The 23191-nt window shown below is 50.0% G+C and overlaps 2 protein-coding genes and 2 non-coding genes across 6 annotated transcripts; 2 read left to right on the top strand and 2 right to left on the bottom strand.

Moving 5' to 3' along the window:
* The first annotated feature begins 292 nt into the window (after positions 1-292).
* On the top strand, positions 293-8160 carry NOP53 (NOP53 ribosome biogenesis factor). Of its 3 annotated transcripts, none has more exons than XM_053604730.1 (13): positions 293-891; positions 1246-1310; positions 1953-2061; positions 2708-2907; positions 3316-3386; positions 4814-4909; positions 5831-5935; positions 6024-6209; positions 6323-6498; positions 6719-6785; positions 7476-7552; positions 7661-7717; positions 8014-8160. In XM_053604730.1, exons 1-13 carry the CDS (start codon positions 668-670, stop codon positions 8018-8020), a joined length of 1440 nt encoding a protein of 479 aa, XP_053460705.1. In that variant the 5' UTR covers positions 293-667; the 3' UTR covers positions 8021-8160. The 3 variants fall into 3 exon arrangements, with proteins under 3 accessions (XP_053460705.1, XP_053460704.1, XP_053460706.1); XM_053604729.1 differs by lacking the exon at positions 8014-8160 and adding an exon at positions 7814-7984; XM_053604731.1 differs by lacking the exon at positions 8014-8160 and having other exon boundaries at positions 7661-7983.
* On the top strand, positions 6824-6935 carry LOC128598009 (small nucleolar RNA SNORD23). Its single transcript, XR_008383531.1, has one exon. It is a non-coding gene; the product is annotated as a small nucleolar RNA SNORD23 (small nucleolar RNA).
* A 1634-nt stretch (positions 8161-9794) lies between the features above and the next one.
* On the bottom strand, positions 9795-10250 carry LOC128596569 (cysteine-rich PDZ-binding protein-like; the record flags this gene model as incomplete). The annotated part of the gene is made up of 2 exons (XM_053606147.1): positions 9795-9943; positions 10023-10250. Coding segments are annotated over 2 exons (372 nt in total), but the record flags the coding sequence as incomplete, so codon positions are not given.
* Positions 10251-11971: 1721 nt separating this feature from the next.
* On the bottom strand, positions 11972-12078 carry LOC128597824 (U6 spliceosomal RNA). The gene has a single exon (XR_008383382.1). It is a non-coding gene; the product is annotated as a U6 spliceosomal RNA (small nuclear RNA).
* Between the last annotated feature and the right edge of the window lie 11113 nt (positions 12079-23191).

Raw genomic sequence — 23191 nt, 5'->3', positions numbered from 1 at the left:
TTGGGAGGCTGAGCCAAGAGAATCGCTTAAGCCCAGGAGTTGGAGGTTGCTGTAAGCTGTGTGAGGCCACGGCACTCTACCGAGGGCCATAAAGTGAGACTCTGTCTCTACAAAAAAAAAAAAAAAAAAGAAAACGAGATTCTTTGGGATGGCCGAGGGGGATAGGATCCCTTGAGTCTCTACTAAAAAACAGGAAAATTAGCCGGGCATGGTGGCACACGTCGTTAGTCCCAGCTTTTCGGGAGGACGATCGCTTGAACCCAGGAGTTTGAGGTTGCTGTAAGCTAGGCTGACCCCACACACTCTACTTGAAGGACAGGGCGAGGCTCTGTCTCAAAAGGAAAAAAAAAAAGATTAAAAAATAATCAGATTGCGCAAAGACCGAGGAGGCAAGGAAAGGTGTTTTGCTTAGGTGAGATCCAAGAACTTACAACCTCAGTCCCCACCGCCCTGCCGCTTAGCGCAAGGAATCAGCAGACCTTGGAAAGTTGAACGGAGGGAGGAGCCATTAATCCTTAGCCAAGATGGCAGCCTCCTTGCCTCTTCGCCACTATACCAAGATGGCTATCACAGGAAGTACGTCACGAGAGAGGCTGGGAGATCTGCGCGCGCACGCCTCAAACGGTCTTTTTAAAGGCACCAGCGGCAGATTTCTTCCTCTGACAAGATGGCGGCGGGGGGCAGCGGCGGCGGTGGTAGGCCCGGCTCGAAAAGTAATGCAGATTCCGGCTTTCTGGGACTGCGGCCTACTTCGGTGGACCCGGCGCTAAGGCGGAGGCGGCGAGGCCCGAGAAATAAGAAGCGGGGTTGGCGGCGGCTGGCTCAGGAGCCCCTGGGGCTGGAAGTTGATCAGTTCCTAGAGGACGTGCGGTTGCAGGAACGCACAAGCGGGTACGTGGGGCGGGACTTCCGGAAGGTGGACCGAGTTCTGTGCTGCCTGGGGCTGGAAGAGCGAGCTTGGGGGGACTTCCGGGAGGCTGAGAAGCATCTGTCCCTGGTACTGTCATGAAAATGGACAGTGTTGGCTGGGTACTCAAGATGGGAAGCTACAGTCAGCAGATTTAGCGAAATTGATGTATTTTAAGTACTAGCTCTGTAAACTGAGGGGCGATTCCTTAGCTTAGAACAGTCCCATGTTGGGAAGAGGGTGGCTTAGTGAGCCTACGAGGAAGGCTGGACCCTGTGAAGTTAAACCTGTTTCCTCCCCAATATCTTTGGCTGATGTAATGCGTTTCCATCTCCCAGAGGTTTGTTGTCAGAGGCCCCTGATGATAAACTCTTCTTCGTGGACACTGGCTTCAAGGAAAAAGGTGAGGAGGACCTTTCGTGGTCTGCAACCTTTGAGATCTGTGTTAATGATATGGCTCGGAAGGCAAATAACCTGCTAAAAAGGGCCAGCTTTAATATAAACATGAAGACCTCGGGTGGACAAAAAGCAAGCTAGAGACTAACTTTAAAACGGAAGGTTTTTTTTTTTTTTAAGGTGTCAGTAATGTCCTTGTGCAGATAAGTTTTGGTAGGTGTCTGCCTTGGGTGTGGTGGCTCACATCAGTGATCCTAGCATTCTGGGATGGTGAGGCGGGTGGGTTGCTGGAGCTCAGGAGTTCCAGACCAGCCTGAACAAGTGCAAGACTCTGCCTCTAAAACTAGCAATGCATTGTGGTGGCCACCTGTAGTCCCAGCTACTTGGGAGGGTGAGGCAGGAGGATCGCTTGAGCCCAACAGTTTGAAGGATCTCCATAGCATAGGACCTCCCTCCTGCTGGCCCAGCACATAGATGTGATGGAGGGTCAGGGCTTGGGACCTCCCAAGTCTGCACTGAGATGACTGGGGATATAGATACCATGGCTCCAATGGAGCTGAAAGTTGGTGGGGGTGGGGGTGTGTGGGGTTGTTGATCCTTGGTAGTGGGAAGGCCTGAGGCCTTGACTGTTCCTTTCTCTCACTCCCAGAACTGAAAAAGAAGAGGACCAAAGTCCAGAAGAAGTCTCTGCTTCTCAAGAAACCTCTTCGGATTGATCTCATCCTTGAGAACACATCTAAGATCCCTGCCCCCAAAGAGTGAGTATGCCAACACTTTCAGGCCCTTCTTTCCCACCAGATCCTGGTTGTAAAGGATTCTGGGGACAGACAATAGATGGGGGTCATTGGGAGAGGAAAGTGGGGTCAGATTTGGGCTTTGGAGGGAGTGAGACTGGGCGCCAGGATTCTTGGGCTGAGGCAGGCAAGGATGGGTCTGGACCCAACTGGGGACTTTGAGGGTAGAAAGGAGGGGATGGATGGGAGCCATGTTTAGGAGGTGCATCAGGCAGAGCCTAGAGGCTCAGTGCCACGGGGGTGGGGGAGTGGACAGGTAACAAGGACATAGCCAGGCTGCCCTGAGATGGACATGTGGGAAAAGGGATGGGTTTTCAGGTGATGCTAACATTGGTTTTGATGTGGTGGGTGTGAGGTGCTTAAGGGATGCCTAGGACAAGGCTATTGCCTAGGCAAGTGTGGAGCTCAGAAGAGAGGCCTAGGCTAGGAACAGACCTAGGGAGAGGGGGATCTCGGAACAAGGGACTAGGTACAGCCTTTTGGAGAGGGATTTCAGGAGAAGGAGCTGCCTGAATGGTGGGGGAGCCCAATTAGAAGGAGACCTGGCTGCTTCTTGGGTTGTCACCTCACCCATTCCACCCACCTCACTGTGCCACCTCTCCCCAACCAGCATCCTCGTTCACCAGGTCCCCAACTCCAAGAAGCTCAGGCGGAAGGAGCAGCTATGGGAGAAGCTGGCAAAGCAGGGCGAGCTGCCCCGGGAGGTGCGCAGGGCCCAGGCCCGGATTCTCAACCCACCTGTGGCCAAGGTCAAGGCTGACCCCCAGGATGCTGTTGAGCGGCCCTTCTACGATCTCTGGGCCCCAGACAGTGAGTGATTCTGCTGTCACCTGTGAACAAGGACAGGCCTGTCACATGTACTTGTGTGTATTGTGCACTATATAAGAGCACACTGTGTAACGGGGTCCTATGCGGGTATTGCTTTGATGATTTCCCAGCCGAGTTGAACATCCTGAAAGGGCACTTTCCTCCCTTTCTGCCTTCCTTTCCTGAGTTCTGAGGGTTCCTGCCCTCAACCTTGGCTATCTCTACTTTCTGAATGCTGTTCAGCCATGGTTTTGTCTGCTGTTCAAGGCCCCTTGGTGTCTGAGAATCAGTTCTTCCTTTTCCTGAGCTTTAGTTCCACCCTTTTGAAATGCAGAGGGATTGGAGGGAGGGGGCCATAGCTGTCTCCCATGCTGAGAAAGCCCCCAGCAGCTGCCCTCTCTGTCTCCACAGATCCTCTGGACAGGCCATTGGTTGACCAGGATGAGTTTTTCCTGGAGCAGACCAAGAAGAAAGGAGTGAAGGTGAGGATGGTGTGTAGGGGTGCTGCGTAGGGGCTGGGGGCAATGGGAGCTGCTCTGCATTTGGGCCACAGAGCTTGGTCTCATTCCCGTAACCAAGAACCCTATATGGGAGCCAGGTGGCCTGGGTTCCTGTCCCAGCTCTAATCTGGTGCTAATCTGGGAAAATGGCCCAACTTGTCTGTGTCCTGTTCCTTCTTGTGTAAGATGCAGATGAAATTGTGCTTGGCAGGGTGGCATCTGTGGCTCAGTGTGTAGGGCACTGGCCTACTGAGGGTGGCTGGTTCGAACCCAGCCCCAGCCAAACCGCAACAAAAAAATAGCGGAGTGTTATGGAGGGTATTTGTAGCTACTCGGGAAGCTGAGGCAAGAGAATTGGCTAAGCCCAGGAGCTGCTGGAGGTTGCTATGAGCTGTGATGCCATAGCACTCTATTGAGGGTGATAAAGTGAGACTCTATCTCAAAAAAAAAAAAAAAAAAAAGTTGTGCTTGGCTTGTGGGACTGTTAGGACTATTTTAAGGGTTGATGCATGAAAAGGCTGAAAACAGTGCCTGGCCTGTGATAGGTGTATTGTCTGTTTCAGTTTCTGATTTGTGTGTAGCCTTCTTCATCTTGAGCTGCTGGATCCCAAGTGTTAGAGCATTGGGGTCTTCTCCCTACTGGGCACTGGAATGTAGCAAGGAATAAAGGGGTGGGGTGGGGTGGGGTGGTTGTCTTATCAGCAGATTGGTTTGGCTGCAGTTGTTTCTTCCAGGAAAGTGTTCCATGTGTCAGCAGGACATGATTTAGGGAGGACAGGGGAGCCCTCAGCTAGAAAGAATACACTTCCTATGGGATTATAGACCTGGGAAGGGTTGAGGGAGCAAGTCACGCCCTGAGGTCGGAGGAGAGAGCCTGCAGTCTAGAGGCATAACAAGTCTAGAAATGTAGGGTAGGGCTGAGCATGTTTTCAGAACCCTGAGGGAGGCCAGTGTGGTTGGGGAAGGAGTGCAGGCCTAGTGGCTGGGTTTTTCTCAGTGGGGTGTGGTGGGATCTTGGTGGCCACTGAGGATGTTGGACTGTGGCCAGGTGGGTGAATAGATCTAGAGATGCTGGGAGTCAAGGGCATGAGGGTAGTGCCCTGTGACAGCTGGGGTGGGGCTGGAGGTAATCAGGGACAAAATCCTAGGGCAGAAGCACCAGGACTTACTGGTAGTTGGTGTGGCAAGAACCTGGGGGACATCCAGGTGACCCCCAGCCTTATGTTAGTGACCAGCAGGGCCTTTGCTCGGGTGGAGACCAGACAGGGAGGGATACAGATAGTCTGGAAGTGAAACGTGTGCTCAAGTCTCCTAGGGGTCTTTTATCTAGTGTTAATCCCATTCAGGAGTGGACAGTTCTCATTACTTTACTTGATCATCTCCTAAAGGCCCTATCTCTGTCTTCCTAGCGACCACCACGTCTCCACACCAAGCCCTCCCAGGCACCCGCTGTGGAGGTGATGCCCGCTGGAGCCTCTTACAACCCATCCTTTGAAGACCACCAGGTGCACAGCCCAGGCCCGGCCAGCCTTCTCAGTTGAGCTCTGCTACTCGCTGGCATGCCCTTGCTAGGAGCTTGGCTTGTGCTGGATGGTGCTGGGGACTCAGATATGACCAAGACAGCCTTAGGCCTGCCCTCACAGGCTTATTGTCTGGTGTGGAGCAGACCTATTCTTATTAACAGGCTATGTTGAGCACAGGTGTTGTGAACAGAGGGAACGAGGAGTATGTGTTCTCACGGCCAGGTTACTGAGGAGACATTGAGATGATAGCAGTGGAGGCTGGATGCTGATTCAAGCAGGGTTCAGTGTTGTTGGTGCAGAGGGCTCTTAGCCAGGCAGTAGAGGGCAGCATGCCACCTCTGGGCAGTGGTGTCTACAGGAAGCAGTCACAGGGCTCTCACTATTCCAAGGGCGGTCAACTAACTCTGGTCTGTTCAGCATGGACCGGACGTGGGTGGGCCCTGTGGGAAGAGGCATCTGATCAGTCTATTTTATGTTTCTGTGTCTGCATAACTGCTTTGCAACTTATAAACCTTGCAGTCACCCACTAAAAATGTGTGACCTAGTGGTTTTTAGTGACTAGTTGGCAAACACCACAGTTAATTTTAGAGTTTTAATCATCCCCTAGAGAAACTTCAGGCCCATCCACCATTGCTCCCCAATTCCCTATCTCCCTTAGTCCTTGGCAACCACTAAGCTTCCTGTCTCTAGGGACTTGCCCATTTGGGATACTTCATGTATATGGAACAAAAGGGTGGAGACCAGGCAGCTTCTCAGAGACAAGCAGGACAGCCCTGAGGATTAGAGTTAAGAAGCTCCCTCTGGCCATCATGAGCAGGGTGGGAGAAGAGAAGGGGCCAGGGCAGGTGGGAGCAAGAGGGTCAGGTCTGTGAAGTCCTCACCCAACTCCACCCTCCCGTGCAGACCCTTCTCTCTGCAGCCCACGAGGTGGAGCTGCAGCGGCAGAAGGAGGTGGAGAAGCTGGAGCGGCAGCTGGCCCTGCCTGCTGGGGAGCAGGCTGCTACCCAGGTAAGCTGCCATCCAGGTGAGCCTCGCACCTGCCTACCCCCTTTCCTCCCCATCCGCCCCCACCCCGACACTGCTGTTCTGCCCTCAGGAGTCTACATTCCGGGAGCTATGCCAGGGGCTATTGGAGGAGTCTGACGATGAGGGGGAGCCAGGCCAGATGTGTGAGAGCCCTGAGGCTGGAGAAGCTGAGGCCTGTACCCCACCCATCCGCCTAGCCACTGCTGAGAAGAAGACAGAGCAGCAGCGGCGGCGGGAGAAGGCCGCCCGCAGCCTAGTGAGCACCTGGCCGTGCTGCCCATGGGCTGCCTCTGATCCCTGCTGGGTCTTGCTGGCAGCCTCCAGGGATGGGTAGCACTGGCTGGGCCTTGACCCCATTCTGTCCCACAGCGGGCACAGCAGGCTGCAATGCGAACTGCCCGGATCCGGCACCAGGAGCTCTTCCGGCTACGAGGGATCAAGGCCCAAGTGGCCCAGCGGCTGGAAGAGCTGGCGCTGCGGCGGAGGCGGCGGCAAGCCCAGCGGCTGGCTGAGGCCAACAAGCCCCACAGACTGGGGCGGCTCAAGTGAGGCCCGGGCTGGGGATCTGGGGGAGGCTGGTGAAAAGCCCAGACCCCACATCCTAATGCCTTCCTGCCTTTGCCCAAGAGGCTTCTCCTGGGAGATACCCCAAAGCCCTAGGTTTTCAGAGGCCCAGTATTCCCCAGGAGAAGGGTTTGGACTTGGTGTCCTTGACCTGTCAGGGGCTGACTCACCCTACTCCAAATGCCCCCTTCTCCTCTCCAGGTATCAGGCTCCTGACATTGATGTGCAGCTTAGCTCGGAGCTATCCGACTCGCTCAGGACCCTGAAGGTACTTGCTGTCCAGGGCATTGTGCTATGGGGGGCCTGTGCCCAGTGATGATACCCATCCTTGCTCCCCGTGCCCCCCAGGGGCTGTGGGTGACACCATGGCTGCCCCTGGGACAGGCTGGTTGGGCTATTGGCCTGGGGGCTGAGGGCACAGGGTCCTAAGTTGGGGATCCTGGGATGAGGGGCTGGATGATGTTTGGGCCTATGGTCCTCAGAAGGTCTTTCCTCCTAGCTTGGTCTCTGCTACAGTCTGGTCTCCCAGTTCTTGTCTCAATCTCTTCAGGACTAAGGGGATATTTTACAGCTCAGTAAGGACCTGGTTCCTCCCCAGCTCAGAACCTGCTATGACTCCCCAGTGCCCTGGATGAAGCCTAGCTCCTCCCCACAGCCAGGGGGCTCCAGCCAGCTGTGTCTAATGGGCTGTGTGCCTTTTCCCTCTGACCTGGTCTTTGCATTGTTGTTCCTCTGCCTGGCCTTCCTTCTTCCATGCTTCACCAGCCTCTGTCCTGTGGGTTCCTCTATACCCAGTTCAGAGGCAGCTGTGGGTCAGTGCCATGAGCTCAGGGCTAGGCTTTGCTCTGGAGGCAGCACCAGGGAGGCTGCAGGGCCTGAGACCCACATGGACCCCTTTGGAGTCCAAGGCCATCGCGCTTCTGCCAGCCCTGCTGAGGCCTCCTTCTCTGTCCTGCAGCCCGAGGGCAACATCCTCTGTGACCGGTTCAAGAGTTTCCAGAGAAGGAATATGATCGAACCTCGGGAAAGAGCCAAGTGAGGGCCCCCAGGGCTACTGTGGTGGTGGTGGTGAGGGCATCCAGAATCTACTGCTGAGCTTAGCGATGTCATCAGTCACTGATTGCTTCCTTGTCCCTTCTCCAGGTTCAAGCGCAAGTACAAAGTGAAGCTCGTGGAGAAGCGTGCATTCCGGGAGATCCAGTGAGTGGGACCCCCTTCCCTGCCAGGGTGGGCTGGGCTGGCTGTGACCAGCTCAAACTAAAGAAAGGACCCCTTCTCTTCTGTGACATCCACCAGGTCCCTGGGTCTTTGCTAAACGCAGCAGTTTTGGCCAGCAATTGAGCATTGCTCCCTTGGCACAGCCTAGGTGACAGTCAGATGCCCTGAACCCAGAATTCGGGCTGGGGGGTCCCCAAAGGGAAACTGAAGGGCAGAGGGGAGTCAAGTGGCCAAGGACATGGGTACTCTTCCTCTCAACCCCTTTCTTCTGTCCCCAGGTTATAACTACAGGATGCTGGAGCCCCTCCCTTCAATAAAGCACCTTCTGACCAATACCATGGGCTGCGTATGTGCCTTATCTTCCTCCCACAGGCAGCTTCTCTCTCTGAGGTTTCTGTACATCTCCCTTGATGCACAAGGATGTAAGTGCCAGAACATTCTTTTCATCCAGGGCCTGGCAAGGACCCCAGGGTGTGTGGAAAGGCTGCCAACTCACTGAATTGTGGCCCATCTGACAGGCCATTGCCGGAGTGGGTAGATCCTAAAAGGACAGTAAGCTGGGGGGATAGGGCTCCCAGCCTGTCCAGAAGTGGGAGTGAGGGAGTGGCAAAGCCGAGATCTGCCCTGGATTTCTGACTCCGGCGATAGCTACTTCTTCCTGCCATAGGTTACAAAGAGCTCCCATCATACTGCTGGGGGGAGAGGCAAGGTGGCAGCCTCTGACATGGCCAAGTCTCTACTGTATTTTTAAGCAGATGGATTAACCAGCCTATTGAACCCTTACAATATGGTTATTTCTCATTAAAAGCTGAGGAAATGCTGGGTGCTGTGGCTCAGGTCTGAGATCCCAGCTCTTGGGGAGTCCAAGGCAAGAGGATCAGTTGAGGCTGGGAATTGCAGGCCGCAGTGCACTGTGATTGTGTCATTGTCCTATAGCCAGGGCAACAGAGTGAGACCCTGTCTGTAAAAAAAAAAAAAAAAAAAAAGACAGATGAGGAAACACTTTTTTTTTTTTTGCTTTGTTCTATTTATTTCTTTTTGGAAGACAAGGGAGGAAGTAAAAAAAGTTTGGTTTTGCTTCAAAGAGCTTTTTTTAAAGAGTAATGATTCATTTTCATTATACATCAATATGGACAGACATGTTCTTTTGATTTTCATGACAAATTCAAGATAATATGTGTACTACACATGGATATTTTTCTGAAATTCAGTGTATTCATTTGTGCTTTTACTCATATACGGGAAGAACTGGCACTTTGGCTTCAAGAACAAATTTAAAAAATCACAAATCCAACTTGTCTTTGATTTAGTTTTGGGCTAAGTATTAATGAGCCATTCAGGAATAATGGCTTCAAACCTTTAATCATCCTGTGAAACTGCAATTAATTAAGAGTCCACTGATTCTAAGAACTATGCCACCAATAACAAAAGGAGAGAAGAATTCCAAGTCTGTATACCAAGTTTGGAGCAAAATATCTGTAATCTTCTTCTCACTTTTGTATTATTTATAAATAAGGGAGAGAGGATAAGAATTATGTGAATAGGGCGGTGCCTGTGGCTCAAGGAGTAGGGCGCCGGTCCCATATGCCAGAGGTGGCGGGTTCAAACCCAGCCCCGGCCAAAAACCAAAAAAAAAAAAAAAAAAAGAATTATGTCAATAATGTTAAATAAAAATGCATTACAGAATTGGGAAATTTTTTCATTAAATTTGCTACTTACTCTAGTTCAATAAAATGCTTGTAAAGAAAAGAACCACTTAAGGCAGAAGACTAGTTCCATTGCTGCTGTTCAGAAGTTCTTGAGAGCAAAAGAATGAATACTAATCATTCTGGTTTAAACTTAATTATTTGTCTAAAAACATGTTATTCTGTAAGTTGAACATGTATGTTACGCCTTGAAAATTCAAAGCAGAAAGTAAAGTCACATAGAAAGCCAGAAACTGGCGGCGCCTGTGGCTCAACGGGTAGGGCGCCGGTCCCATATGCCGGAGGTGGCGGGTTCAAGCCCAGCCCCGGCCAAAAAAAAAAAAAAAAAAAAAGAAAGCCAGAAACTTCATCAATATGTCTAGACAGATGTTTGCTTGAAGTTTTTAGTATCTAAAACCTTTTTTCCACACATGGAGCAGATAGCCTTTTTGTAGGCACAGCCCTGGCAATAATGAGAACCTGGTTGGTGTACAGAAGTTTTACAGATTTTGCAAGTGGAGAACTTATTCTTTTTTTTTTTTTTGGCCGGGGCTGGGTTTGAACCCGCCACCTCCGGCATATGGGACTGGCGCCCTACTCACTGAGCCACAAGCGCCACCCGAGAACTTATTCTTTCCATAAGGATCAAATCTTGCTTTTTTTGAAGTCAAGGCTTTATTTTCATTCAGTTTTCTTCCACCACTTTCTGTGGTATTTCTAGCTCCATCCTTCCATGTATCTGGAGTGATAACAGTACCAAGTTTCTTTTCATGTTTTTTTGCGCACCATTCTTCCGCGCTACCAGCAGAGGCAACAAACGCTTGGAAACATCAACACTACAGCCTGGGCAAGAGGCCACTTCCGGGTTACGACACTCCACTTTCTGCCTCGAAGCCTGCCTCTCGCCTGTTGAGGAAATGAAATTTACTTCCCTCCCTTCCCTGTACCATTTTTTTTTTTTTTTTTTGAGACAGAGCCTCAAGCTGTCACCCTGGGTAGAGTGCCATGGCGTCACAGCTCACAGCAACCTCCAACTCCAGGGCTCAAGCCATTCTTCTGCCTCTGCCTCCCAAATAGCTGGGACTACAGGCGCCTGCCACGACGCCCGGCTATTTTTTGGTTGCAGCCATCCTTGGCAAGCCTGGGCTGGATTTGAACCTGCCAGCTCAGGTGCATGTGGCTGGCACCTTAGCTGCTTGAGCCACAGGTTCTGAGCCTCCTATACCTGTTTTTAAAAGATCTTTTAAACCCTTATTAGAAATGAAGGACTATGTTCTTATTATAAATCATCCATTGCCAAACATATGACTGTCACCCTTGCCCTTTGCCTCCCATTCATACCCATCTCTGAGCAGGGACCTAGCACTGCAGTTTGGTATGAATAGTTGCATTCTGTGTGTAAATTACATGTACTTGTGAACATAGAATGATTTTGATTTTTCTGTTTCTTAGGATCACACCATGTGTGGTGCTATAGCTGACTTTTTAGTGCCTGTTGGAGCTCACTCTATGTTAGTACAGAGAGAGTTGTCCTTTTTCACAGCTGTATAGAGTACTGTTGTGTTAGTGTGCTGTGATGCCTCCCCAGGCCTGTGCTGCTGCTCTTGTGTTGGGACAAATGTCTTTGGCCATGTGCCTTTCACATGTGTCCATAGGATGAGTACCTGAAAAGTGAGTCTGGGCTGCAGGCACGTGGATTTAACCAAATTGCTCTCTATCTAGGCTGTATTGATTTAAAACAACAAAAATTTCGATTAGATTTTAGAGGTGTAGGATCTTGCTCTATCACCTAGGCTGGGGTACAGTGGCTTGATGACAGCTCACTGACAGTAACCTTGAGCTCCTGGGCTCAGACAGTCCCCCTGCCTCAGCTTCCTGAGTGGCTGAGACTATAGGTACATATTGCCACACCCACTATTTTAAACATATCTTTGTGGGGCGGCGCCTGTGGCTCAGTCCGTAAGGCGCCGGCCCCATATACCGAGGGTGGCGGGTTCAAACCCGGCCCCGGCCAAACTGCAACCAAAAAATAGCCGGGCGTTGTGGCGGGCGCCTGTAGTCCCAGCTACTCGGGAGGCTGAGGCAAGAGTATCGCTTAAGCCCAAGAGTTGGAGGTTGCTGTGAGCTGTGTGAGGCCACGGCACTCTACCGAGGGCCATAAAGTGACACTCTGTCTCTACAAAAAAAAAAAAAAAATCTTTGTGGAGGTGAGGTCTCCCTATGTTGCCAGACTACTGTACTAAACTCCTGGCCTTAAGTGATCCCGGTTTGGCCTTCCAAAGTGCTGGGATTATAGGCATGAGCCTGCCACTGCTGATTTTTGTTCCTCAGAAGCACAGGAGCCCACTTGATTCCTCACAAATGCTACTAAGTGATGACACTTTTTATTTTATTGTGCCTGGTTACCAGTGTGATTTAGCATCTTTTCATATGCCTGGATGTCTACATTCCTCTTCTGCACTGGTTCCAGTCTTTTGGCCATTTTCCTCCTAGGTTTTTTATCATTTTGTTATTGCTTGTTTGTGTTAGCTCTTTATTTATTTATTTATTTTTAAATATGGAACGCTTCACGAATTTGTGTGTCATCCTTGTGCATGGGCCATGCTAATCTTCTCTGTATCGTTCCAATTTTAGTATATGTGCTGCCGAAGCCAGCACGTTAACTCTTTATTTTTTATGGATCTGATGTCTGTCATAGATGTTACAAGCATTTCTCCCAGGTTGTTTTTATCTTTTGACTTTGTATGTGGTGTGTTTTGCTAGGCAGAAGTGTTCAGTGTTTTTAGTTTTTTTTTTCTTCATTTTTTATTATGGCCTTTGGGAAGGTTTCTCTAGGATATGATGATAAAAATAGAGTGAGTAGTTTATAAAAGAAACGGGTGCAGGGAGAGCCGTTTTAACGTCAGTGCTTTCCCCACCATATCCCATAGAACATCATGACTTTTATAAGAGCTATTTCTGCTGTTCTGTCCCCTCTCCCATCTTAAATAAAAATAGAAATATCCTACAGATAGGAAAACAGCTCTTTATGTGTGTATGTGTTTTGGGGGTGGGGGACAGGGATGACAGGGCCAGTAGGGAGAGGTGAAAATGAAAGCCGCCTGTCAAGTAGCAATAAGCCTCCAGCCTCTGACCCAGTTAATCCACGCTGGGGACTGTGGAGGAACTTACTGGAAATGGAGAGATGCCCAGATTTGGCTGTCAGATACATGGATACTTGGGGGTGAGGGTGGTCACAGCTGCTCAAGGACAAATTCTACAGCTTGGACATACATTAGCAGTGCCCTCAGGAAGTTCTTGGTCCTTAACTGCTTGGGGAAATGCGTCTGTTCCCATGTGCAAAAGCAGTGTCCACAGCAAAGATACCTTTGTGTTAGTGCACTTAAGTTATGTTTCACATCTGAATTTTACATCCAAAGGACAACTTAGCAGTAGAGAACTCCTTAACGATTTGCAAGCTGCTGTGCACTCATGGCTGCAACTTCCTTTGAATGCAGAAAACAAGGTGGATTAAACGGGCCGATAGGGGATGGGCACATGTCCAACGAAACGAGTGCAGTGAAATGGTTCAGGGAGAATCTAAGTGGAGGGATAGAGGCATGTTCATAGGAAAATTCCCTCTACTTTGTTGTTTGAAGATTTTCCTAGTAATGGGGAAAGGCACATTGGGATTTACTGTGATGCTGATGGAGCATAACGGACAATGGGGTTTTGGGATCCCTTCCAGGGCCCTGCATCTGCTTTTGGATTTGTAACATTTTTCCAAAAGAGGGTCCCCCAAATTGTAAAAGCTTCAGGCATCACTAAACCTGGATCTGCCTCCAATGGTGAGGAAAAAATTGAAAAGACTTGGGGGTGGCACCTGTGGCTCGGTCGGTAAGGTGCCGGCCCCATATACCGAGGGTGGCGGGTTCAAACCTGGCCCGGCCGAACTGCAACCAAAAAAAAAAAAAAAAATTGAAAAGACTGTCTACCGGTTGGGTCGTAGCTGAATGAACGTTGGGACATCTGCTGTGGAGTGGAGACCGCCTGTAGGCAGCAGCTCAGGATCGTGAAGAGCGTGGATGAGGAGCTAGCATCCTGGCCTCCTGATTTTAAATTCCAAGCTCTATTACATACTGGCCGTGTGACCTTGTCTGCCTCAGCGTCCCTATCTCTAAAATGGACATAGAGATAGTGCCTATCTCACTGTCTGCATATGAAAGCAACCAGAACAGGGCCTGGCACAGAGTAAGCCATTCGTGAGTTTTTGCTATTAACTATGTTGAGGGAGAAGAAAGATGTGGAAACTTGCAGTTTGTGCCAGAGACTCTTCACAAATGCTCTGACTTTTTGGCCCAGTGACTGCACTCTTGGGAATGTGCCCTACAGAAATGGCCGGAAATTTGGGGAAAGGCATAATGCAAAGGCAGGTCTGTTCTGTAGAATGGGAGGAAACGTCGTAACAGACACAGGGCAGGTCCTGTCCACTCAGGGAAGACCTCTGCGGCCATTAACACAGGGGTCAGAAGCATGGGAAATACCCATCATGTGTTTATGTTCTGGTGCTTTGTAGAAAAAAGCAAACAGGACGGTGGCATTCACTGGACCAAGCCCAATGCCAAAAGTCTGTTGGGTGGGGGGATTTCAGAGGAGTCTTTTTCTTTCTTTCTTTCTTTCTTTTTTTTTTTTTTTTTGTAGAGACAGAGTCTCACTTTATTGCCTTCAGTAGAATGCCATGATGTCACAGGACTCACAGCAACCTCTAGCTCTTGGGCTTCCATGATTCTCCTGCCTCAGCCTCCCGAGCAGCTGGGACTACAGGCGCCTGCCACAACGCCCGGCTATTTTTTGGTTGCAGTTCAGCTGAGGCTGGGTACCAGCCACCCTTGGTATATGGGGCCGGAGCCCCACTCACTGAGCCACAGGCGCCACCCTCAGAGGAGTCTTTTTCTTAATAGTTTTCCAGCATTTCCAAATTTTCTATAAAGGAGCAAACCTTTTAAAAAATAGAAATCCATCTTAGCAGTGGGTCAGTCAACAAATTAAAAAAAAATTCTAAAATATAGAAATTCAAAATATGGACAAAAATTTTCTTTCTTTTCTTTTTTTTTTTTAATTTTTAGACAGCCTTACTCTGTCATCCTGGCTAGAGTGCTGTGGTATCAACCAGCTCACAGTAATCTCAAACTCCTGGGCTCAAGTGATCCTCCTGCCTTAGCCTCCCGAGTAGCTAGAACTACAGGCACCTGCCACCATACCTGGTTAATTTTTCTATTTTTAGTAGAGATAGGGTCTTGCTCTTGCTCAGGCTGGTCTTGAACTCCTGAGCTCAGGTCATTCACTCACCTTGGTCTCCCAGAGTGCTAGGATTACAGGTGTGAGCTACTGCGCCCGGCTAGAACAAAGATTTCTTGAAAAAGGCATATACACAAAGATGTCTGCTGGTGTGTTATCTGGAACATTAAAAACAAAAACTAGGGTGGTGCCTGTTGCTCAGTAGGTAGGGCGCTGGCCCCATATGCTGAGGGTGGCGGGTTTGAACCCAGCCCTGGCCAAATTGCAACAACAAAAAACGCCCCAAAACTAATAGAAAAATCGTTTTTGTCAGTGGTGTGTCTGTACAATGGGATATTTTTCACTGCCATTATAAAAACAGCTTTGGGAAGATTTTTTTTTTTTTTTTGTAGAGACAGAGTCTCACTGTACCGCCCTCGGGTAGAGTGCCGTGGCGTCACATGGCTCACAGCAACCTCTTAACTCTTGGGCTTACGCGATTCTCTTGCCTCAGCCTCCCGAGCAGCTGGGACTACAGGCGCCCGCCACAACGCCCGGCTATTTTTTGGTTGCAGTTTGGCCGGGGCTGGGTTTGAACCTGCCACCCTCGGCATATGGGGCCGGCGCCCTACTCACTGAACCACAGGCGCCGCCCCTTTGGGAAGATTTTTAATGATCTGAGGAAATACTTTTATCTCGTAGGAATGTTAAATGGGGAAAAGGACTTGGTATGATCCTGTGTAATTTGAAAACGTTTTTAAGTAAATAGAAAATAATTTTGGGAGGATGCACACCACAGTCTTAACGGGGCTACCCTGCAGCTGGTGGACTATGGGGGATTATTTTTTTTCTCCCTCACATCTGCTTCTCTGCATTTGTCCATTTTCTACCATGTTGTTGATTGTAGTGACACTGGGTGGGCTGGGCTGACTTCCATCCTCCTCTCAGCAGAGGCTACAAGCAACAGCAGTATTTTCCCCAGACTCCCTAGCATCTGGGATTCTGGGTGGAGAATTAGGTTCTCACAATTAGACGTTCTCCCGTGAGGCATGAATGGCAGGAGTGGGCCCAGTCCTGGCCTTTGTGAGCCCAGCAGTTCTGGCAGCAGCGTTCCTGGTTCTGTGCTGTCCTGGGTGTCATTCCTAAGGGCCTGCTCCTCCAGTCTTTGAAAATTTTCAAGCCCCTGTGTTCAAGCCCCTCCTGTTTAAAGCCCCACCTGGAGTGGGCCAAGTGCTGTGGTAGGCCTAGGCGGGTGGATTGCCTGCCTGAGTAAGAGAGAGACTCCTATCTCTAAAACTGGCCTGGTGGTGTGGCAGACACTCATAGTCCCAGCTACTCTGGAGGCTGAGGCAAGAGGATCACTTGAGCTGAAGAGTTTGAGGTTGCTATGAGCTATGATGACACCACAGCACTCTACAAAGGGCAACAAAGTGAGACTGTCTATAAATAAATAAACACCCCAGAGTGGTTTCTTTTTAGGCTCTGATCCCTGCTGGAGACAATCATGTATTTTTTTTTTTTTTTTTGAGACAGAGCCTCAAGCTGTCACTCTGGGTAGAGTGCCGTGGTGTCATAGCTCACAGCAACCTCCAACTCCTGGGCTTAGGTGATCCTCTTGCCTCAGCCTCTCAAGTAGCTGGGACTACAGGATCCCGCCACTACACCTGGCTATTTTTTGGTTGTAGTTGTCATTGTTGTTTGGTAGGCCTGGGCTGGATTCGAACCCACCAACTCTGGTGTATGTGGCTGGTGCCTTAGCCGCTTGAGCTACAAGCGCCGAGCCAGACAACCATGTATTTTATAATCAGGAAAATTATTTTTTAAAATTCTAAGAGCTTTCTAAGGTCTATATAAAATAAAACTAAGCTCCTGTGAAAAGCTGACATTTGCTATGTGCATTTGTTATTGAAAGAGATGATGGTGGCTCAGTGAGGGTAAGGGGCTTATCCAAGGCCATAGAGAATTGCCAAGAATCAGGTGGGTGCAGCCTTCATGAATGAGGCAGGAGCACAGACAGGCCTCTCTCTCTTTGTGCCTTGCCTGCCCCTTGTGCAGGGTGGGGGTGAGGAGTTGACTGTGACCCAAACTCTGCAACAATACTCACATTAAGTCCCCCAGGCTGGAAATGTGGCAACATCATGGATTCCTTTCCTTTGATTATAATAATAATGTCATTTAAAAAAGTCCTTGTTCTCTAGGTAGAAAACTGTCTCTGTGGCAGGTCCGTCTAGTTTCAGTGAGATAGGAGAATTTGTGGTTCCATTTTACAACTGAGGAACCTGAGGACTGAGATGAAAAGTGACTTGCCTAGATTTGAGATTCTAACCCAGGTCCTATCCAGCTTCTTTGAAGTATCCCTTCCATTTGTGTCCACCCAGGTACCAACCCAAATACTGTGTCCTCTCCAAGGAGTTGACATTTGTGTAAAGACTAATAAAATGAGGGAGGGAGCCACGGGACTATTGCAGGAAAGAGGTCCCAGAGTTGCAAGAATAGCAAGTGCAAAGGCCCTGGGGTTGGGAAGCTTGGAGAGGGCAGGGATGCCAGGAGGCCCACAGCCAAGTGAACTAAGGCAAGAGTGTGGGAGGTGAGGGCCATGATGCAACCTAGGCCACATTGTGCAAGGTGGTGCTGAGCAGGTGGGAACAGACAGCAGGAGATAGGAAGGGAAATGGGGAGCAACTGCCACAGTCTAATGGGAGATGATGGCCACTGGACCAGGGTGGTCATTCAGTGGAGGAGTAATCTGCTTCTGGAATGCGCTGATTGGCACATGGCGGTGAGCACCAGGAGGAGAGCAAGGATATTTTGGGCAGAACATTTGGAGATGTTCTGACACGGGGCATGGATGGTTTCCAGAACATAAATTCCAGAAAGTAAAGCTCTAGCACCTTTTGGCCAATGGAGAGATGCAGAGGCGGAGAGAGAATGAGCAAAAACTAAGCGAATGAATGGATTAAAGAAGGCCTTGGGCCAGCCGCTGGCTCACGCCTGTAATCCCAGCACTCCGGGAGCCTGAGGCAGGCAGATCCCTTGAACTCAGAAGTTCAAGATCAGCCTGAGCAAGAGCAAGACCTCGTCTGTATAAAAACTAGCCAGGCATGGTGGTGGGCACCTGCAGTCCCAGCTACTTGGAAGGCTGAGGCAAGAGGATAGTGTGAACCCAGAAGTTTGGGGTTGCAGTAAGCTGTGATGACACCACTTCCCTCTAGCCAGGGTGACAGAGTGAGACAGTGTTTGGGTACGTTAACCCAGGAGGAACCACTCCACTGAGAGAGGGTTTGGCGCAGGGAAACTCGGGTTGAACTTTGGCGGGATGAAGCCTGAGCCGCCTGTTCAGCTTGCACAGGAAGATGGCATAGGGGTCAGCTCCGGGGACCCGCTAGAAGGGTCTGGAGTGTCAATAGGTGGCGTTGGACTGGAGGACTTGACTGAGGACCGGAGGGGAAGGTAAAAGCGGGAGGGCTGGGGGAGTGAAGGAGAGGGAGACAAGGGCACAGCACTGGGCTCTGAGCAAGGGGCAGCAGGTACTGGAGAGAATCACACAGAGGGGACCTGGATGCGCCTTTCCCCCATCCCACAAGGCCGGAGGTAGAGGGAGGAGGGTATCCAGGGCAGAGGAGCCCCTGGTGACAGTGCTGAGAGCAGTCTCCTGGCGCTGCCTGCTCCTTTGCGTGAACTCTAACCAACCCATTCTCTAGGGGTCGTGTGGACTGTGAAACAGTCTTCCAAGTTCAAGGAGAATCGCGGTGTGGAAAGTGGCCACCAGGCGGCGCTGAGAGCCCACACCAGGAACCAGATTGGCGGGGAGGTTCTAGCGCGCCCTGATTCCCCTGTCACCCCTGGCTCAGGACCCTTCAGAGGGCCACGCGGTAGCAAGCAGGACGACAGCGGGACTTAGAGAGGATCAGAGGGGTAGCGCTGCTTTCTGAATGGGCCGGGGACCCCTTCCTAGGTCTGCCTTGAAGTGTGTCTGGGGACCTGGGGGATGTGGTCTGGAGTCAGTTGATGAGGCTTGAGTGGACTGGTGTCCACACTGGCTACAAATGCCTGCCATCTGGCCTTGACCAGGACCTTGTGGTGGTGGTGGTGGTGGACCAGAGAGCAGGCCTCCTGAACCTGGAGAGATGGGAGAGAGGGGGCTGAAGGGGAGGGGCTAGTGGGAGAGAAGGACATGTGTTCTGTCAGTAGGTCTGGAGGTGGGCAGGGGTCTCTGGCTATGCGGGACCAGAAGTTGCTGAGACAGGTTTGTCTGGACAGCCATTGTTGCTTTTCAGTGGGCAAAGGGTGTCAGGACTCACCCCTGAATACCTCCACCTGTTCTTCCACAATTGCCAGGTTGAGACCTTACCCAGGCATCATTCCACCCTAGGGTCAGAATCTCAGCTGTGATGGCCTGGAATTCCACATAGAGGCTCTGGTCTTCTAGCCCCCAGCTGCCAGTGGCTGGCTATAGGGAACCTAAGGAAGAAGAGGCAGGAGATAGAGGGAGACAGACTCAGGGAGATGCCATCAGAGCACCTAGATTCAGCTGTGCCTGAAGCCTCCCCTTGGACTTTTCAGTTATTGGAGCCAATTGTATAAACCAATCACAACTTGGTTTCAGAAAACATGGCTGATGCCCCATCTCAATTGTCCTCCCCAGACTCCTCCTTTACTCCCTGTCAGGTGAGACCACATCTGGACCTTGAGCCTGGCCTTTAAGTCTGGACACCTTGCCTTTTCTCTTCCTGGCATGTCAGCCTTGTTCCCCTTTCCTTAGCTCACTTGGTTCCTGCCCCTTTGTCTCTCAAGTCCCTCTACTCCAGGAAATCAGCCAGGATTACCTCCTTCTCCCACCCATATGAAGTAGAATTAAGAGCAATTCTCAACTCCCCACTTAAGAGCTGGGGGGTTGGCTTGGCACTTGTAGCTCAAGTGGCTAAGGCGCCAGCCACATACACCTGAGCTGTCGAATCCAGACCGGGCCTGCCAAACAATGACAGCTACGACCAAAAAATAGCTGGGTGTTGTGGCAAGCACTTGTAGGCCCAGCTACTCAGGAGGCTGAGGCAAGAGAATCACTTAAGCTTAGGAGTTGGAGGTTGCTGTGAGCTGTGATACCACAGCACTCTAGCTTGAGTGCCAGAGTGATAGCTTGAGACTCTGTCTAAAAAAAAAAAAAAAAAAAAGCTGAGAGGTTGTTTCCAAGTCTACTTTATCCAGTTTTTCCCCTCTGTCCTCCATGAACAGATAACTATGATTTTCCTCTCATATTCTAAACACTCTTCACTGTTAAATGGGGGGAGGGGGAGGATATGTACCTTCCATACAGAAGGTACTTAATAAACTCTGCTGAGGCAGGCAATACAGGACAGTGATTAATAGTGTGGCCTCTGAGCCAGAGTCAAATCCTGACTCCACCTCTTACCAGCTGGGTGACCTTGGGCAATTTACGTAACCTCTCTGAGCCCCAGGAGAGAGAATATTAGTGTCTGGCACTGAATGAGGTAATGTGTGTAAATGCTGACAGCAGTGCCCAGCACACTGGCAGTGCTATATGAGTGTTTATTATATAAGGAGTTAAAAAGGAAAAGAAAGTAGATGCCCAGGGAGGACTACATTATTTCTGAGATAGCCCACCTCCTGGTTGTCATGGTGATGGAAGGCAGTGGGAACTGGGAGGAGACTACCACATACTCTAATGTGTACCTGTTCAAATGTCAGTTGAAAAAATTTATCTCGTGCTTGCTATGTGTGGAAAACCAAATAGTTGATGAGAGGAAGATTTTTCCCATCCCTTTGGAGGCAGGGTCTCCCTACATTGCTCAGGATGGCCTTGAACTTAAGTGATCCTCCCACCTCGGCCTCAAGAGTAGCTGGGACAATAGGCATGTGCCATCATATCTGGCTTAGAAAATCTTTTTTTTTTTTTTTGGTTTATTTGGCCGGGGCTGGGTTTGAACCCGCCACCTCCGGCATATGGGACTGGCGCCCTACCCCTTGAGCCACAGGCACCACCCTAGAAAATCTTTTTAATAAAAGAATTCTAAGGGCGGCGCCTGTGGCTCAGTCCGTAAGGCGCCGGCCCCATATACCGAGGGTGGTGGGTTCAAACCCGGCCCCGGCCAAACTGCAACCAAAAAAGAAATAGCCGGGCGTTGTGGCGGGTGCCTGTAGTCTCAGCTACTCGGGAGGCTGAGGCAAGAGAATCCCTTAAGCCCAGGAGTTGGAGGTTGCTGTGAGCTGTGATGCCACGGCACTTTACTGAGGGCCATAAAGTGAGACTCTGTCTCTACAAAAAAAAAAAAAAAAGAATTCTAGCTAAAAATGCAGAAGGAATGAGAAAATTAGAAAATCAACATTTTCAAACATTATGAAATAATGGATTTGGGCAACTGTCATCAGTAGCTGGGGTGAAAGGTCAACAGGGAACTTCATTTTTTAATTTAATTTTATTATTATTATTTTTAGAGACAGAGTCTCACTTTGTTGCCCTCCGTAGAGTGCAATGGCGTCATTGCTCACAGCAACCTCAAACTCTTGGGGTTAAGTGATTCTCTTGCCTCAGCTTCCCAAGTATCTTGGACTACAGGCGCCTGCCACAACGCCTGGCTATTTTTTGTTGCAGTTGTCTTTGTTGTTTAGCTGGCCCAGGCCAGGTTCGAACCTGCCAACCTCCATGCATGTGGCTGGTGCTGTAACCACTGTGCTATGAGCACCGAGCCTCAACAGGGAACTTTAAATGAAGGGAACAGGCTGACTCCACCTGACCCCCACAGGTCAGTCACTAACAGAGGGACACCTAGAAGCCAGGTGCCTCTGGAGGCGACGTCCTAAGAAGGACACAGCATCACCCACAAAGGAGTCAAGCTGATTGATTGAACCTGAGTCTCATCAAGCTTCTAGATTCTAGAGTCCAGATCTAACTCCTAGTTTACAGAGAAGTATGTTAAATGACACCACAGGATAAAATCAGTCAATCCCAGACTGTAGGAACTCAACCAACCTGATATCTTCAACAAATGAATGGCATTTAAAAACTGAGTGACTCTCTCCACTCTTCTCTCAAGTCAAGATACAGATACCTAGGAGACCGGAAGGCACCTCTATGACTATACTGGGGTTCAGGCCATACCCAGCCCCATGTGGACAGAGATGCTCTGGGTACCTGAAGGTCATAAGTTCCAGCCTCCTTGCAGTTGATCATTGGAGCCTCCTGCTGCTTCTGACTTGGGGGAAGCTCCCTGTCTGGGCACTTTCCCAGTGGACACCAAGCCGCAGGGTGGCTGCCAGGAGCAGTACCATGTCTCACTGTCCCCAGCTGGAGCTCCAGCCAATATCAATCATGAGGCAGGAGCAGTTGCTGCCGGTGTCCAGGGAGTGCTGAACAGCTGGAGGGGCTATGGAAGGTAGGAGACGAGAGAGAGAAAGTGGGTGGCTGCCATTTCAAAATTCTTCTCTCTTGGCTTGGTGCCTGTAGTTCAGTGGTTAGGGCGCTGGCCACAGGCACCAGGGCTGCTGGATTCGACCCTGGCCCAGCCTGTTAAACAACAATGACAACAACAACAACAATGAAAATAGCCAGGTGTTGTGGTGGACACCTGTAGCCCCAGTTACTTGGGAGGTTGAGGCAAGAGAATCGCTTAAGCCCAAGAGTTTGAGGTTGCTGTGAGCTGTGACACCATGACACTCTACAGGGCAACATAGTGAGACCCTGTCTCAAAAAAAAAATTTTTTTTTTCCATCTTGGAGGAAGCTCCTCATGGCTGGACTCCTCCCCACTCACCTACTTACCCATCAACCCATTTATCCATCCATTCATCTGTCTGTTCATTTGTCTGTCCGTCCGCCCATCCATTCATCTATCTGTTTCTCTGTGTATCCATCTGTCTATCCATTTGCTGGTAACACATTATCTCAAAACCTAGAGGTTTAGAACAACAATAACCCTTTTCTTTCATATTCTCTCTGGGTCAGGAAGTCCTCAGTGGCTGGGTTGGGCTCAGGGCTTCTCATGAAGCTGCAGTCATCTGAAGACTCGAGTGGGACTGGAGGATCTACTGCCGGGCTGCTCTCACCCACATCTGGCAAGGTGGTGCTGCCTGTGAGTGGGAGGTCACAGCTTCTTTCTGAATGGGCCCCTTTACATGGTCCTCTTGAGTTTCCCCAGGGCACAGCAGTGGGCTGACTCCACAGCAAGTGTTCCAAGAGAGCAAGGCAGAAGCGACAAAGCCTGATCCCATCCATCACCCTCCCATCTATCCATCCACCAATTTATCCATCAATGGGTCCATCTATACATCTGTCAATTTATCCATCCACTCACTCATCCACCTGCTGACCCTCTCATCTCTGCAGCCTGGCTATCTAGCCTTCCTTCTATTCATCCACTCATCCATCCATTCAGACATCCACCACAGATTCTTCGCTTTATAGTGAAGAAAAAGAATCCAGACATCAAGAGGACACACTATATGATTCTAAGTACATAAACTTCTAGAATAAGCCAAACTAATCTTTGGTGAGATAAGTT

The sequence above is a fragment of the Nycticebus coucang genome, chromosome 10 (genome assembly GCF_027406575.1).
Source record: "Nycticebus coucang isolate mNycCou1 chromosome 10, mNycCou1.pri, whole genome shotgun sequence".
Lineage (NCBI taxonomy): Eukaryota > Metazoa > Chordata > Mammalia > Primates > Lorisidae > Nycticebus > Nycticebus coucang.
Note: the sequence above shows the minus strand (reverse complement) of the source record. Positions and strands in the feature narration are given on the sequence as shown.